At 53.0% G+C, this 16983-nt stretch overlaps 2 protein-coding genes across 2 annotated transcripts in view; both read left to right on the forward strand.

The window, feature by feature from the left end:
• Window positions 1–9202, forward strand: part of OGDH (oxoglutarate dehydrogenase) — a 145525-nt gene extending 136323 nt beyond the window's left edge. Inside the window, exon 25 of the mRNA XM_067540332.1 lies at window positions 9190–9202. The gene's annotated coding sequence lies outside the window, so the exon portion shown is untranslated. The remainder of the gene's footprint in view (window positions 1–9189) is intronic.
• Window positions 818–4069, forward strand: PPIA (peptidylprolyl isomerase A). Its single transcript, XM_067540335.1, has 5 exons — window positions 818–974; window positions 2480–2510; window positions 2628–2716; window positions 3034–3206; window positions 3726–4069. Exons 1-5 carry the CDS (start codon window positions 900–902, stop codon window positions 3859–3861), a joined length of 504 nt encoding a protein of 167 aa, XP_067396436.1. The 5' UTR covers window positions 818–899; the 3' UTR covers window positions 3862–4069.
• Window positions 9203–16983: the final 7781 nt, after the last annotated feature.

The following is a 16983-nucleotide window of genomic DNA, read 5'->3' on the forward strand; positions in this document are numbered from 1 at the left end:
TGCCACCGACGTGCTGGGTGACCATTCCCGCTCTGAGCCTCAGTTTCCCCATCTGTACAAGGGGGGCAATGGCCCCGGGGGGGGGGGGGGGGTTACAGCTCCTGGGCGAGGATTCAGGCAGCGCTATGTGAATGTCCGGGAGTCTCACGAATACATTGTTAGAGGTCGGGGCACTGCCCTGGCTCAGCCGCCCCCCCCCCGCCGCTGCCCCCACCGCCGCCCCCATGGAAAACGACACTCGGGGTACACGTAATTTGTAGCCACGCAGCCCCATCTCCCCCCCCCCATTCCCAGCCCACCCCTCTTCCTCCCAGCCCCACCCCTCAGCCCATCACTAAATCCCAGCCCCCCAAATCCTAGCCCCCCCATTCCCCCCATTCCCAACCAGCCCCCCAAGTCCCCCATTCCCCCAAATCCCAGCCCCCCTTCCCCCAAACCCCCATTCCCACCCAACCTCTCCCCCCAAACCCCAGCCCCCCATTGTCCCAAATCCCAGCCCCCCATTTCCACCCAACCCCCCCATTCCCCCAAACCCCAGCCCCGCCCCGTCCTGCCCCCACCCAAAATTCCACCCCCCCACTCCCCTCCCCCATCCCCTCGCAGCCCCGCCCTGTGCAGCGCCGCAGTGCGCATGCCCGCCATCTCCCTCCCGCCTCTCAGGGGGCACCGCCTCGCCCAAGCGCGCGGGCTGCCGCGGCCCCGCCCCTTGGCAGCGATTGGCCGCGGGAGGCCTCACTCGCCGGCGCCGCGGGCGGCGATTGGCGGCGGCCGGCGGGTGGGCGGGCGGAGCGGCGGGTATATAAACCCGGGGGGGCAGGCGCTCTCTTTCCGCTGCGCCGCACTAGCTACCGAGGAGGAGCCGCCGCCGCCGCCGGAACCTTCCCCCCCAGCGAGGCGCCATGGCCAAGGCCAACCCCATCGTCTTCTTCGATATCGCCGCCGGCGATGAGCCGCTGGGGCGCGTCACCTTCGAGGTAGCGGCGGGGAGGCGGGCGGGCGGGCGCGCGCGCCCGGGACGGGAGGGAGGAAGCGCGTGCGCGCGCCCCGGGGAGGGGGCCCGGCGGCGCCATTTCCTGGCCAGGGCACGAGGGCCATTTTGGGCGGGAGCGGCGCCGCGCGCGCGCGCCGGGGTTCGGTCGGGGGCGCGCGCCTCGCGGCCGTTGCGGACAGCTCCACGTGGCCCAGGGCGCCCGGCAGGTGCGACGGGGGGCGCGGAGGGACACACACACCCCGCGTGGGGAGGGGCAGCCGGGAGCGGCGCCCCTCCCCCACCCCGGCAGCGTGGCTGCGTCTCTCCGCACTCGGACCTGCCCTAGCCTCCAGCGGCCTTGCCCGGCCTGGGAGTGGTTCAACTCCCCTCCCCCCCCGGAAATGCAGCCTGTCTGCAGCGCCGTGCACGCCCAGCTGCCGGCTGGCACAAGTGCCCCGCGCGCGGGTGGGACCGGGGGGCTGGCAGAGGGAGGCTGGCTAGTGGGGGCGCAGGGCACCTCTCACTGCGGATGGTGAGCGCAGCGCGGCGCAGGCTGGCGGGGGCACTCTGGTAACGGCTGGCCCGACTCCATTAACCCTCCCCGGCCGGCTGCAGACTGGTACAGGCTCCTCACCCGCAGGGCGGGTGCCCTAAGTCCAGCCTTGTCCCCTGGCTGAGAGCCGGCTGCCCGCTCCCCTGCAGCACCCCGGTCGCTGGCCGTGGGCACGGAGAGGCGGCTCCTGTGGACAGGTGTGCAGCGATGAAGCCGCAGTCAGAAGGACAGCGCATTCTTTGTCCAAGGACTCCATTTTGTCGGAGTCCCTGCCACACATTCCAGTCTGACAACAGGAATAGCGGAAACCTGCTGCTCCTTACCCAGTGCGGCACCAGGAAATGAACCTGCTGGTTAATGCTCCCTCTACCAAGGAGCAAGTATATGCTTTGCCTCCTAAAGCGGTCAGCCCGGTGAAAGATGATACAGGGTCTTGTGGATGGATTTAATAATGGAGTCTAATCCCTGGTCCAGCTGCAAGAGTCTGTTCCTGTAAGGAAGAGCTACTGGCAAAAGCCGTGGAACAGGATCTGTTTAGGATTTCATTGTGTAAGCATTTAGCATCCTGCTCAGTGGAGCTGAGGGCAGTAAAGCATGGCTTGCAGAATCCTGCATTGCATTTAAAGAAACCGTTTCATTGCCATGCAGACTTGCTGTGGCTACATTCCATCACTTGAATCCCATGACACCATTTGTGTTCAAGAAACTACAGCCACTGCAAGAGTCTCCCATAAATAGTTATCTTGTAATGCAGGATCTTCTCCCCCTTTAGGGTAATACTGGGAAAGCATAAAGAGAGCATGGGTGAACAATCTGTATGAAGTGGTGAAAGTATTGGTGTTGTAGAAACTGAGCTTCTGGTACAATGTGCTGCTTTGTTCCTCCTGTTTTAGTACTTGGCAAACCAACACTCCTTAAGCAAAATGACTTAACTGTCTCTCTCTTCTCTTCTACAGCTGTTTGCAGACAAGGTTCCAAAGACAGCAGGTTGGTAAAATCCACTCAGCTTCTTTTATTGACCGTGTTTGAAATTTTTTCACCCAGAGGTTTGACAATGGGTGTTCCTATAAATACCATCAGTTAATGACTGTCTTAAATTGGCAGAAAACTTCCGTGCCCTGTCCACTGGGGAGAAAGGATTCGGTTACAAGGGGTCCTCCTTTCACAGAATCATTCCTAAATTCATGTGCCAGGTATGCATCGCTGACTTTTCTTAGTTATGGGCCTCATTCATTAGTTTTGTTGCAGCACCTATGCTTTTCTTTGCAACAGTCTCGAAGTGATTCTGCAACTGCATAAACTCTGCCTTACTTAAGGGCTCAAGACTGACAGCCTTCTGGTCTGTTTATTGTCACTAGCCTTCAGGCTTTGTGCCTGATTGCATAAAGGGGGTAGCTTTGACTTCTCTTCCTAGTTTGAGGAACAGGCCTTTGCATAGGTTAGAAGTCTGCCTGACCTATTAGATGGGTGGGCATTGCTGTTTCACTTGCAATGCTTGGTTTTTTTGCAGGGTGGTGACTTTACATGCCATAATGGAACTGGTGGCAAATCCATTTATGGGGAGAAGTTTGCCGATGAGAACTTCCTCCTGAAGCACACAGGTCCTGGCATCTTGTCTATGGCAAATGCTGGCCCCAACACAAATGGGTCCCAGTTCTTCATCTGCACTGAGAAGACTGAATGGTAAGTACTGTTGGCCTAAGTACTCTTCACTCCTCTGTGAATTTACCCTGTATAACCCTAAAAGGTGAGGACAACCTGTGAGCCAGTGCATGAGGGCTATGGCAAAGGCTTCTAGTGTAGTGTGGCCAGCATGCTTGCCCCCCCAGTGTGGTCCTGTGATCCTGATTCATGAATATAATGAAACCTCAAGCAAGTCTGGCCTCAAGGTTTCTATGTAGTGAGGCTTCATTGAGGCCTAAACTACAGTTGCTCGAACTGCCCAGAAGAAAATGTGTGGATCCCCCCCAAATCCATCTCAGTCTGACACATTTGGAGGGTAATATTTTCTATCTGGTGGCTCATCTGTCACTTTTTTTAAATGGGACATGAGGGAAAGCTGGTAACTTCTGTAGCAAGATCTGAGTACTAACAAGGTTGCTGGTTGTATAAGCCACCATAGGTGGCTTAATACATTAGGTTATAAACAAGTAAGACTGGTGCTTCTAGACTGTGATCCTATCAAGTGTGTTTTTATTTTAGGTTGGATGGGAAGCATGTTGTCTTTGGCCGTGTCAAAGATGGGATGAAAGTGGTGGATGCAATGTCTTCTTGTGGATCAAGAGACGGCAAGCCAACCAAGAAGATCACCATTGCTGACTGTGGGCAGCTCTCATAAAATTCCTTTGTCTTAACCAACCATTCCTTCTGTAGCTGGGGCTAACATACATACCTTGGTGTGACTTAGCCCCCTGTAATCCTTGTGTTCCTGACTTACTGCTGCATTTCTATTGGGTTTCATTTTCCCCTACCTTCACAAGTCAAGCTGGACTGCAGAGTTAAGTTTATGATTATGAAATTAAATAAAACAAGCTTAAACCACATAAGAGTTTTCTTTTTTATAAAGAAAATCTACACGTAGGGGCATTTGAGTATAGCAATCATGGATTTTCCTAAAAGCAGCACAAAATCCCTTTCTCTGAAGAAGCTGATTGGCCACTACAACTATTGCATGGTATCAGTAGCTAGGTTTCTAAAACTGTCCTACCAAGGATTCCTTTAGGGAAACCCCTAGATTAAAATTGTTTTGGAAGCCTCTAGCTTAGTGTGGATGACATATCCCGGCAGCATGGGAATTCACTTGGCAAACATCCACTGTAATGCTCTTAAGGCCACTAACCGAACAAATAGCTAAGCAGGCTTTTAATGGTGGTGTGACTAGAAACAACCACCGCTGTGGCTGGCAAAGCTCCCATGGACTTCATTGGGTGCAGGGTAAGGTCCAGAGTGCTTAGATGCCTATTAGTAAGAGTCCTGTTCTGTGTCTTGGAAACACAGCATGAGGAGACACGAATGAATTTAGCAACATTGCTCCTTGCAGCATCTAAGCTCTCTGGAAGCCTCCTTTCAGTACTGATCTACTAATGCATTTACATCCAAAGCAGAGTGTAAAACACAATGGCAGAGGGCTTCCCTGGGATGACAAAAGAGAGCTAACCAACATGTGATAGGCTTTGCAGAGGTTCTAGGGTCTGTCTTGAATTAGTCCTATGATCGTCAATCGCTGCCTCAATAATTCCAAGAGAAAATGGCATAATGTCCCAGCAAACAAATCACTGGGAAGGCCTCATTTACACTAGCGCACAAACTCTGCCAATCTTCCCCCACCCCATGTGCTTATACCAGCAAAACTTAAGTCACATGTATGGACAGCATTATGTTGGCAGGAGACTATCCTGCTGATAGAGCTACTGCTGCTGGTTCAGGTGATTTTGTTATGGGGGTGGGCGAGCTCTCCTGTTGACGTAACGTGGCTGCACATGTGCTGTGGCTGGCAAAACTTTTTGCTGGAAGGGATGTTTTTCACACCTGCATGACCAGTTTTGCTAGCATAAGTGCTAGCATAGGTAAGGCCTAAATACTGAAATATAGCACCAGCTGTGTAACTGCAGTGTTACACAAGGGGTGTAGTGCTCCATTGATACAATATACTGAGGAGATGCCATGTATCCACTCTGCCATGTGAGGAGTCACTTGTCTGTAGCTCTATGTATCAAGATTTAAGGTTCTCTGGCATTAACAAGGATGTAACCCTGTTTTCTGGTATCCACACTAGTTACTGTACCTAAGTAACTACAGCAGTAGCCGCTGCCAACCATGGCAACTTAACACAAGATATTTATGTGACCACAGCACTGTTTTCATGCTGAATAGCATTCCTAAATGCCTTTGCCCTATTTAGACCATTAAAAACACTTGTGGATGCATTCATAGCTACACAGTAGGATAAAGGAAGGTAATGTGACCAGAAATGATGTCAGCAATTGGTTCAACATGCCTCAGCCTTGTGATAATCTCCATTTCATAAAAGGGAAACTGAGGGTTGGGGGTCCAAGTGGCTGTGAAGATTTTCATGGTAAATTGATGTAGAAGAAGCATAAGAAATTCTCTTCGCTCTTCAGAGTGTCGCTTCTAATGTGAAGAGGAGGTAGGGATCGCTGCCACTTCCTCCCTTCCCTAAGTCTAGTGGTACTGTAGCTTATTGGAGAAGGTAAAAGTAACGGATCTCAGCGACAAAAGCTGGTGTTCTTCGCTTCCACTCGCTTTTGGCATAGCGAAATGAGATCGTGCCTGGCTCTTGCTTCTAACAACTGCTGACCGCGGTTCTCGCTGCCGCATGACACCTGTCGGTCTCTGGGGAGCTGGTAAGGCGGTGTAGGCAGCTCTTTACGTGCAGCTGTTCCTGTTGGCATTCTTCAGTGTGTAAGAGCCTGAGCAGTTGGAAACGAGCACCCACTTGCTGCCTGTGAAAGTGACCCCACCAGGAAAAGGAATGAGCCAGCGAGAAGGGAACAGTGGAGGAGTAGGCCTGGCCAGTAGTCAAGCTGGTGTGTGGTGGGAAAGCTGGGCAGCATCTACAAGAGGTCGGTCAGTGTATGCGATCCCTTTATGAAGGTAAGCGGGAAAACCAGTAAATGTAGATGCATCCTGCCCTTCTGTCCTAACACTGGGAGGGTGCAGGGAAACTCCCTGGGCTGGCTCACATCCTTCCCCAGAACTGACTGAACTGGTCTGGGCTTATTTCCCCTCCCATTAGTCAACAGCTATTGGCAGAGGGTGAAGTGGTGCCAGGGGGAGGGGCCGCACTAGTCAGATGACCCCTCCTGCCACGCCTCCTTTACACGAAATGTGGCAGCCCCAAATCCCTAGTGAAAATAACCGTGATGAAGAGGAGTTGGCTAACGCTGACATTAGGCTGGTAGCAAGAGGAACTTGCCTGCCTTATCACAGCCCCTGTATCCAGGGCATTTTCCCTTTGACTCTTAAATCAGGCTGTAGCATCGGCTTCCTTTCTGATGCCCAAACCACCAGACAGCAAAACGCTTTAGTGCCAATTTGTGAGTGGCCTGGCTGTCACTTCTCAGTTTGCCCCTTTGGAAATCTCCATTATAGAAAAATCAATGTAGCACATTCGCTTACGTCAAAATTGCAGTGGCGGTGTAGCTGTGCTCGTCCTGGGATGTTAGAGAAAGGCGGGTGAGGTAATGTCTTTTATTGGGCTGACTTCGGTTGGTGAAAGAGACACGCTTTTCAGCTGCACAGAGCACTTCTGCAGGCTTCAATGTAATTTTGAATGGGGGCTTCATCTAACAGGGTCCCCTAGCATCTGTTCTTTGGTCCCATGCTGTTTAATGTCTTATCAGTGGTTGGGGGGGAGGAGGGATTTCCTGCTAAAATTTGTAGACACAGAACTTGGTGGAGTGTTAAATAATGAGGAGTCGGCTTTAGAGATTGCCTGGTCAGGTAGGCACACTTGAATAATAGGTTTTAATGCAGCTACATTCATAGCCTTACATCGAAGTCCCAAGGGTGCAGGTCACACTTACAGGAAGGGGGGACTGTATTTTGGAAAGCTGAGCTTCAGAAAAGACTGAGATCATAAGGGATAACCACATGAATAAGTTCACAGCGTCCTATGGTGGTGAAGAGCGTACGTGATCTTTGGGTGTGTAACCAAGACTTGAATAGGAGCGGGGAGGTGGTTGGTGTTACCCCGGAGTGCAGCGTTAGTGAGACCTTTACTGGGATCCTGTGTCCCGTTTTGGTCTGTTTTAAAAGGATTGTTGATGGATTGGAAAGCGCTCAAAGAATGATTCAAGCTCTGGAAAACCTGCCAGTGAGGGACTAAAAATTCAAGTTGTCTATTTACTTGATCCAGGAAAAGGTTGAGGCAACTGGATCAGTCTACAGAAGTACCTCCATGGGGAAGAGATTTCTGCTAGCCGAGACCTCTTTAATTTTGCAGACAAAGGCAGGACAAGATCCAGTGACTGAAAACTGAAGGTAAAATAGTTTCAAACTCAAAATGCGTGCAGATTTTTAATAGGGCAACTAACCTAGGGATGTGAATTCTCCATCACGTAATGTCTTTCTAGAATATATGCTCTGGAGATCAACTAGGAGTTGCAAGAATCACAGTGAAAAATCTCTGGTCTGTTCTGCGGGAGGTCCTACTACGTGAACATACAGCTCTCTGAACAGCCGTGAATAGGTCAATCTGGAGCTCCACTCTGACTCCCTTTGAGTTTGGAGTCCTGCTTGACGTCTGTTGGGACATTCAGAGCCCTGGGTGGGCCTGCTTACCTAAAAATGCATTTCTCTCTGTCGCCATCACCTCCCCTAATGGGAACAGTGCAGTGGAAAGACGAGATGGTTGGTGTGCAGGAGACAAACCTAAAGCTAGGTCCAACTCTTGGGAATGGAACTCCACCCTGCCAGAGGGGGAAAAAAAGGTTTCCCTTGATAATTTCTTTAGCACATAGACACATCACACAAGCAAACTACTCCCCTAAACCCTAATCCAGCTGGTCTCCCTGCAGGCTGGGAAGAAAGAGTGTTCTCTATTTAAAAATGATTGTGCCTTTGAAATCGTGATGTCAATATCATAAATGGTCCCCCTCATCCAGAGGGCGTCACAGAACTGACAGGTCCTCAGGTTGTAGGGCGACCCCAAGCCGTGCTGAAGAGGGTTGGAAAGACGCACAATTACCGCAGGCCTGTGCTAGAGTTGGGCGAGCTCTGGTGAGCTTTCAGTAAGCGCGCAGGAACTTTTAGATGTTCTCCTTTGAGCAGGGCCCCCACGTGGAGGGGGAAAAGGGTACACTTTACTGGGACCCGCAGGCCCTGGGGGGGCCAGGCCCAGGCTACAACCCCCATTACCACGAGAAAAAAAAATGTCATGGCTCCTGAGATTGTATGTATGGGATGAGGGATTGTGGTGTGTGTGTGTGTGTGTGTGGGCGGTGGCCTGTGTCACAGGTTTGTACTGGGCCTGAAAAAATGATGCTTGGGCCCGGCCTTTGAGTGATTGTGCACATATGCGGGTGTACGTACACCCAGTGCACTTGCATTGGCGTCTTGCCAGCAGCATCAATAGACCATGGCCGTGGGTCCATGGCCTCTCAGTTCCTTCTCTCTGTCCGTGGCGTTAGTGGGCGCTATGGCCTTTGCTTCTGTTACTCAGCCCTCCTTACTTTTAGTGTGTGTATGTCGTTAGTTGTTACAGTTTAGTAGTTCCCTGGGGGAGAAAATGAAATAATCCCGTCACAGACGGGCACGACACTGCTTTGAGTTACATGGGTGAGGGACAGATGCCAGTTGCACTTCTCCACACCGGGGCTGACAAACAGAGGCAGCAGTCTGGAGAGTTGCCTCACGAAAGAGGGGATGCGACCCGTTTCTGGACTGGGCCCCAGCATGACGCGGGGGGGCTCTGAATCAACCCGGAGCGCCCCGCCAGCCACGCCGCGCTGGAGGCACAAGCGAGGCGGCAAACAGCGGGCGTCTCATCTTCTCCGGCAGACGTGAAGCGTTCCAAACATCCCGACTCTGTCAAAAACCTCTGAGTCCGGATCTTGCCCAAGAAAATCTTCCTGTCAGCCCTCCAGGCCGAAGCCTCACAAGTCTAAATTATCAGTGGTCCCATCTGGGGTCGCACTGCCCACCGTGTCTCCGTCCTTCCTCCTCTCGGACGATGCAGTGCGCTTCAGCTCCACCGCTGCTCTTACCCGAGGGGCTTTCTACTCCTCTAGCCGTCTTGTTGGCAGGGCACTGCTTTGTTTTTCCCTTTCTGACTTTCTTTGGTGCAGCCAACTCTGCTGTTTATTTTAGCGATGCATCTAGCACCATTGATACGCTCTGTGACGCCGGCACCGACAGCGCACCCAGCTATTCTGCCGTATTCTTATCAGCAAGTTAAAGAAGTATGGGTTGGATGAATGGACTATAAAATGGATAGTGAACTGGCGTGACCTTGAAAAGAGGGGGCTGCTCTCCGAACTGATATCTCCTCCCTTCGGTTCATGCCTTTCTCTTTTTTTTAAACTGTGCCTGGGAAAACTCAGCCCAATCAAGGCGGGATATGATACCAGTTTCACCACCCACCTTCCAGGTCCCTTTTCTGGAACTCCTCTTACAAGAGTGTGTTACTACCAGAGTTACTGTCTCTTCTGGAATTGGAACGATAGACAAAGTTTCTTACCAACACAGAGGAAAAGGCCTCTATTCCCAGTACTTCCTGGTCCTGAAGAAACCAGGGGGCCTCTGCCCCTTTCTAGATCTAAGAAAGCTGAACTACTTTATCAAGAAAATGAAGTTCAGGCTGGTACCCTCGCGTCTCTTATCCCTTCCCTGGAGATTGCAGTTGGCTACGCTGCCCTCGTTGTACAAGACGTGCACTCCCGTGCAGCAATACATTACTGCCCCAGGAAGTACCTTTGATTCGCAGTGGGCCCCAACCATTACCAACAGATGGTGTTTCCCTTCCGACTGGTATCAGCCCCAACGGACTTCCCCGAGCACATGGCAGTTGTAGTAGCCCACCGCTGCTGCTCGGGCAGTCACAGTTTTCCCTGCCTGGGCGATTGGCTAGTTTGGGCAGCGTCAAGGGACCAGGTTGGGAGCCAGATGTTGCCTCATCTAGGCCTGAAACTAAATTTGGACAAGTCACAATTGAAAGCCACTCAGCATGTTGTTACCCAAATAACAAATACCACAGCCATGTTTATTGTGAACACAGCGACTTGGTAAATAGTATCAAAGGAAAGAAAAGTATCAACACTGTAATAACATCAATATTGTGCTTTAAGGAAATAGGATCACCAATGCAACCACTAGGAAAACAGTATTAACATGTATCAATACAATTACAGAGATTCTTGTTAAATAAAATATACTTTGTTGACAAATGTTTCAAGTGGAACTTTCATTCACACTCACACAGTCATACACAGACAGAGACAGACAGACATACCCAGGGGTCTCACAGATGTCATAGTTACCAGTCTGTTGGTGCTGGTGGCAGTCACTGGCCAGGTGACTAGAGCATGAGGTTGAGGAGCAAGGTTCTGCCGATGCACACCGGTGCTCCTGGCTGGTGTAGACCCGAACCTCCAGCCTTCATCTTCGTGTCCCATTTTATGGGGAAAGGACCCCAGGTCAGTCTGTGGGTTTTGCACTGTCAGGCTGCAACTGCATTCTTGGTGTGATTCTCCATCACCCACATTGTTGCAAGCCTGATCAGATTTTGTCCTTTGAAATGGGCTGGCTCCAAAGTTATCAGGGTGGGCTCTTCTTCTGCCAGTTGATCATCTTCGCTTCTTTCTTCTTTCCTCAAGCTTTTTAGGTGAGGCTGGTGTTTTCTTCATGTCTGTTTCGACATCCCTCACTCAGACCAATTGTTCAGTCACCCTTCCTGTCTACACCCACCTCAGCTGCTCAGCATTTCACACTCCAATCACTCAGGGCCAACTCCTAGCTGAAGAACTCACATATTATTCTTAAAGCAAACCTTATTTCATTTTTGACAGTGTCTTTTACAATTGAGAGTCGATCTATTACATTTCGCAGTGTGGCTTTTTGTACTTAGAATAGGATTTTTACAACTCTATTGGAAGCAGGTAAAATGAGCAGATAAACTGGCCAGTGGACCTAGTACAGACATTTACAAACCATCTTAGAACTATACAAAGTGCAGACAGACCTGAATTAACATTTCAAAGGGTAGAACAGTAAGAGTCAGTTTGGGGTTTTAGCTTTTGATTCAGACCGATGTGCGTTTTGGAAGGAAGTGGAGGTGTGGGTGTTTGTGGCTCTGTTCTTACATATGTTTTTCAAAATCAAGATTTTGGCCAACAATGTCACTTTCATAGGAGCAGACCTGGATGCCAGGACAGCCAGGGGCTTTTCTTCCATTTGAGAGGCACCAACCCACGGCCTTCCTTGCTGAAAGCCTCAAGTCCAGCCCACTGAAACCAGCGCACGCTCCGGGGTCACAGGGGTGTGCGTGGGAAGGAGGCATATGAGTGACACCGGTGAGGTGGGTGATCAGTAGCTACCACTGGACACTTTATTGTGACTCGCTGGAGACTCGCACCATTCCCAGACGTTCTTTTTCACATGTCACATCGTTTTCCTCTCGGGGACTCCTGGAGAATGTCCCCTGGGACCCCCAGGAGGTGTCGGAGAGAAAGCTGAGTGCGTCCTGATCTGGGTCCAGAGCTCACCTAGCTGTACATTTCTGGCGTCTCCAAGACCTTTCGATAAGTAGACTTTAACTGTGCTGGACTCCGTCAGCAGGGATGTTGTCCACCGATGTCCCACTCTCTTGTGCGTAGCTGGGGGGTGTCAAAGTGCAGTGAATTTATCAGGCCTTCCTTTGTGCCGTCAGCTGGCTAAAATGAGGGCTCTGAATTCTCAGGTTTTCCTGATAACTCTGGGGCTCGTTAGGCCAATAACCCTGATTTTATTCACATGTCACGGCTTGTGGGTTTGAAGCAACTTGTCCGCATTCCTCTCTGGGGATCTCTGCACTGCTTCTTTACAGCCTCTGCTTGGTGCATGGTGGGAATACTGCAAGCTGCCCCCACACGTACCATCCTACCGACGCGTTTCAGCCCTGCCCTGGGAAGGGGAGAGAGGGCAGCTGCGGAGTGTGGGTCCTTAAATCCAAGAGAACATCCACGCTACAACTTCACATCGAACCTGAGCCTCTGCTCGCCCAATCTCCCCGACCCCCAGCTCCAACAGCCGGCGTGTCGGCCTTCGCGCCCTGTTCCGGCCAACCCGCCCCGTCGTACAGACCTGTGTGGAACCCAGATCTGCTCGAGAGGGACTGTTCCTGGGGAAGGGATTTATTCCCAGCGATTCATGCTGGGAAGGATGCAGCTTTTCCTGTTGAAAATCTAGAGGGTTTCCTGGTTCTCTGACGCCATCTGGGCCAAAGTCTTACTCGCAGGCCTTCACGTCGGAGGGTGACCCTGGTGCAGCTTTTAGCACCACTGCTTTCAAAGGCAAGAAAGATGTAAGTGTGGGGGACGGGTGCAAACCATGCCCTCAACTGGCCCTGGTGTACCACTCCCATGAAGGGACGCCCCTGTGATCACCGATGGCAAAAGTTCACTCTGCCTGCGACTGAACTGCTTCTGCCGGGCGGGGAAAGCCTGAATCAGCGGCAAGTTAGCCAGCCGGGCGTTTCTCCATGAACCGCCAGACGCGGCCCTCTCCGGCAGAACCAGCGTCGCCCTTTTCCAGCCGCTGGCCAGCGAAAGAAAAAGCGGGCGACGTCCCAGCATGCCCCAGGCAGCTCCACACACAGGCTTCTGCGCGTGGGAAATGGCACCGGTGTATGCCTGGCCATCTGCTGATCCACAGAGACAGCCCAGCTGAGCCATGTGCCGCCGCCTTCTTTGCCACACAGCAGCTTCCCCCCACCCCATGTCCTTCACGCCCATCCCTCATTCACAATGCCCCTGCCATGGCGGCGTTGTCCCCCTTTCACAGGTGGGGATACTGAGGCACAGAGAGGTGAAACAACTAATCCAAAAGCACGCATCAGAGCGCAAAGCCCTGACTCCCAGACCCGCATGGCGACCTGGGGGGGACACTGCCCCCACGTCTCGGGCTGATCCGCTCTAGCCACCGCCGAAGGAGGCTGCATGCTAGCAGGCTGTGCTGTTTTCAGAGGCTGCGGGTTGGGATGCCAGAGGTGTGAGAGGAAGGGTGCACGTAGGCAACTGTAAGGGTGAGTCACCAAGGGCTGGGTCAGGGTTATCCCCGGGGCTGCAGTGATGGAGGCTGCCCCGCCCTCTGTTGCGATTGTCTTGGCTGTATGTCAACAGCTTTAAAAGCTCAGCACCCAGAGGTCTGCTCCGGAACGGGCCTGGGATGATGGCAGGTGGGGTGCGTGAGCTATGAAATCAGGCAGCTATGGCAGATCCAGCCTCAGCTGTGCTTTTACACAGCTGCTAAACCACTTGCTCTTGGAGTTTCCATTAGTCAGAGACTGCAGCTAGCCACTTCCCCTGCTCCCTCCCCCCAGGAAACCAAGAGCCGGGCATCTCCTTTACACATTCATGACTCCATAACAGGGAGTAGGCAGCACATGGCCTGGGGAGCAGCAAAAATCCTTCCTCAGCAACTTCCATGCTGTAAGTTTTGTCTTGGGGAGGTGGAGGTGATAGAGACACCCTCAGGATTGAGCTTGGGCCCTTTTTGATTGTGAGGAAAGAAGGCCCTGCTTCCCACAAAAAATAAAAAGAGGGCGGACTTGTCTTTTTTAGAAATATCAATGATGGTTAAGACAGGTTTCCATGTGTCAGAGGAGAGTGGCACGGATGTGCACCAGCACGTCTGCTTGGCAGGCCTGGTGAGTCTTTAACAAAGGCTTCCTTTCTCCCAAATGTTTGGTAGTCACTGGAGTTAAATGGGGGAAACAAAACTAAGAAGCCTGTTGCCTCTGAAAAGAGGAAGCCTTCATTCTCTGGACCAGAGCGAGAAATGATCCTAACAGCCCCTGTGGAGGATTCAGGCTCGACAGGACCCAAACGTCTGGTTTTTGGAAAGACATTCCTCCGACTCCATGAAGGGAATCTCCTCCCCAAGATCTTTAAAGGCCCCCTAAGAGTCGGGATCTCCCCTGAAGGCTCCCAATGCTGGTACCGGGAAGCGGTCTGCTGCCCCGTCAGTCAGCCGGCCCCCAAACTGCGCTGGGCACGGGCTGGCGAGGGGGTCTCAGCGCTGAAGCCAGGTACCACCTTCATGTCGAGTCAGGGCAAGCGGGAGAATTGCTGTAAGGGCGACTCCCGGTACTAGTCCTCTCTCCCAGGATGGGAGAGATGGGAGAACCATGGGCCCCTCTGGTTCCAAAACCCGATCTCCTTGGAGAGGCCCAGTGGCCTCATCTCCGGCCAGGTAGAACTAAGTCCTCTCCGGTACCAGGAAAGATTCCTCACCACCTCATCAGAACCGTCTCCGTCTATACAACCCCTTCAGCGTGCCTACGAAACACCTAGATCAGAGAGATGCAAGGCAGCCACCCAGAGATCAGCCCAAACCTTTACCAAGCACTCCGCCCTGGATTGGGTGAATAGATGTTACGTAGCGAGGACGACTCAGACCTTCTCTGATTCATCTGGCGGTGGTCAGCTAGTTACCGTGAGAGGGAGCCACGCAGACGAAGACGTACGAAGCGAGAACCTTGCGGTAACTGGGCTTCTTGGTGCTGGATGGTCAGGGTGGGTCCCCCCGCCCCGCCCGCCGGCCGGCCCCACACCTTGGGCCGGGATTCTGAATCCGCGAAGGAGCTGAACTGCGCATGCTGGAGGCATATGCACCACAAGGAAAGGGGCACTAAGCCTTTTAAAGAAGCGCAGTCACTGTAAGGTAAGTCCCGCCTGCTTTCCCCATTGCAGCTCGCCTGGGAGGGACGGTTGGCAAATTATCGCTTTTAAAAAAAACCCAAGTCACTAAAACCCGGTCGGTGGGGGTGGAACCTGTGAGCCCGGGTTGTCTCCACTGAGGCTGTTTTACCTTCTGGCTGGGCAGGCTACCCTTACGGTCTTTATCCCCGTATGGGTGAGCTCTTCACCATCTGTAACGTGTTTATCCCCCCAGCCCCCGTGAGCCAGGGCCGTGCCTTCTCCCCATTGTACAGATGGGAGCTAAGGCCTGGATCCTCAGAGCTATTTGGCAGCTATGTGCCCCCCTCCTTCGGTTTTTGCATGTGCTCTAAGTTCCAGAGGCTGTGAAGCTCGAGGAGAGCGGGCCACGGCCCAGGCACTTTTAAATGGTGGCCCCGTCTGTGCTAAATCAGTACAGCTTCCCCCGGAGCGTCACCAGCTGCGTGGTTGCAACGCCCCGGCCATTTGAACCATGCAGATGGAAGGGCTGCTGGGTCAAATTTCAACTAGTAGCACCGTGACCTGGCATGGGGGGGGGGTCGGTCACAAGGCCACTCAGATTTGGCCCGGCCTCCCCTGCATCTGGAAGAGGGTGGATGAGCGGGGAATGGAACAGAGTCCCTGCCGGGCGGGGCACGGACTGGAATCCCATCGCCTGAAAAATTAGCACCACTGATTGGGGCGCCCAAGTCTCTGTCAGGGCCTTTGAGATCTTGTGGCTCTTCAAGGTCGCTCAAGCAGTCTGCGGCAGAGCAGGGGCTTGGGCCCGGGTCTCTGGGCCCTGGACTAGTGCCCGAACCACTGGTTAGCTGGGCGGGGACCATGGAAAGTCTCTGGTTGGTTTCACATGCGCATATAGTTAACGTTTAGTCAATTTCACTCTCAGGGGCTGGGGGGGCAGGTGGTTGCTGGAGTATTTCAAACCCAGCCGGAGGCTGTTTGTTGGATTAAAGATACCTCGAGCCCTAAACAAACAATTCAATCCTAGCTTCATTTCTCTTGGGCCCGGTTTTGCAAAAGCCCGTTCACCAGCCCGGCCTTCGGACCTGCCTCTCCCTCTGCAAGGAGCGGTGTGAGATGGCGCGCCCACCAGCCGCCATTGGCTGGGCTCTCTCTGAACAGGGGGACCAGCGGATCAGCCCCACACAGCCAGGGTCCGTGTTTCTGCGGCCGTGTTTCTCAGTAGCCATTTAAGTGGGGGACCATTTTAGGGACCTCGGGAGAAGCAGATGGTCTGCGCATGACGAGCAGATTTCACACACTGCGGAGAGGGACGCTTCCTGCCGGGAGAAGCTGGCTGATTAATAATAAACCTGAACCAACATGCCGGATCCTCATTATCTAAGGAGACCGAGGGAGGTTTGCAGGCATGACAGGGCTTGGAGATTGCTAACCTTTCCTGCAGTCTGTGCTGGAATCCGGGGGGGGGAGAGGGGGGATGCCATGGAAAGTCACTGCTTTGCTTTACGTCATCACTTTGGTAATCGGCCGCCCCCAAGTCTGCAGAGGCAGCTCAGCCCGGTTCTTGCCTCTGTCTGCAGCCGAGCACCCTCTGGGCTGCCCTTCTATTCCTGGTATCCACCCTCCGGCCAGCTGTCTGAATTCTGGCTCCCACTCGGCATAGCTGGGGCGCTGGCGGGTGTGGGGCGGGTCTCAACGCTCCAGAGCACAGGCATATGTTTGCATGGGAGTTAGATAAAGAGCCCCTTAAAAGGCATGAACGGAGCCCTGCACTCACTGCTTTTTTCCGGCCCTCCCCTCCGGCCTGTCCCAATTTAGCCTGGGGTGCAGGGCTCGGAAGCGCCCCCCGGCTCCCTTCACCTGGCCTGTGCCGGCTGCAGAGGAATCGGCGGCAGAGTGGAAACTTACACCTTGCCAGCCCGGTTCCCAGAGCAGCCAGGGTTATCCCTGGAAGAGCTGACGTAGCTGAAAGCCCATCCCCCTGCCGCAGCCACAGTGACACGCTTTGAAGGATCCCCCCATGCATCCAGCAAGAGAAGAAGTGAGCCACGGTTACACCGAGACAAGACTTCCATCAAAGGACGGACTCTGGCTGCTACGGT

This window comes from Emydura macquarii, unplaced genomic scaffold (assembly GCF_026122565.2).
Source record: "Emydura macquarii macquarii isolate MOO-44397 ecotype Brisbane River unplaced genomic scaffold, CSIRO-AGI_Emac_v2 contig_573, whole genome shotgun sequence".
NCBI classification, from domain to species: Eukaryota; Metazoa; Chordata; order Testudines; family Chelidae; genus Emydura; species Emydura macquarii.

Excerpts from the sequence above, each read along its gene's own strand:
- PPIA (XM_067540335.1), top strand. The coding sequence starts at position 900 with ATGGCCAAGGCCAACCCCATCGTCTTCTTCGATATCGCCGCCGGCGAT. Across the intron at positions 975-2,479 it reads TGGGGCGCGTCACCTTCGAG|CTGTTTGCAGACAAGGTTCC; the intron begins GTAGCGGCGGGG and ends TCTCTTCTACAG. Across the intron at positions 2,717-3,033 it reads TTCCTAAATTCATGTGCCAG|GGTGGTGACTTTACATGCCA; the intron begins GTATGCATCGCT and ends GTTTTTTTGCAG.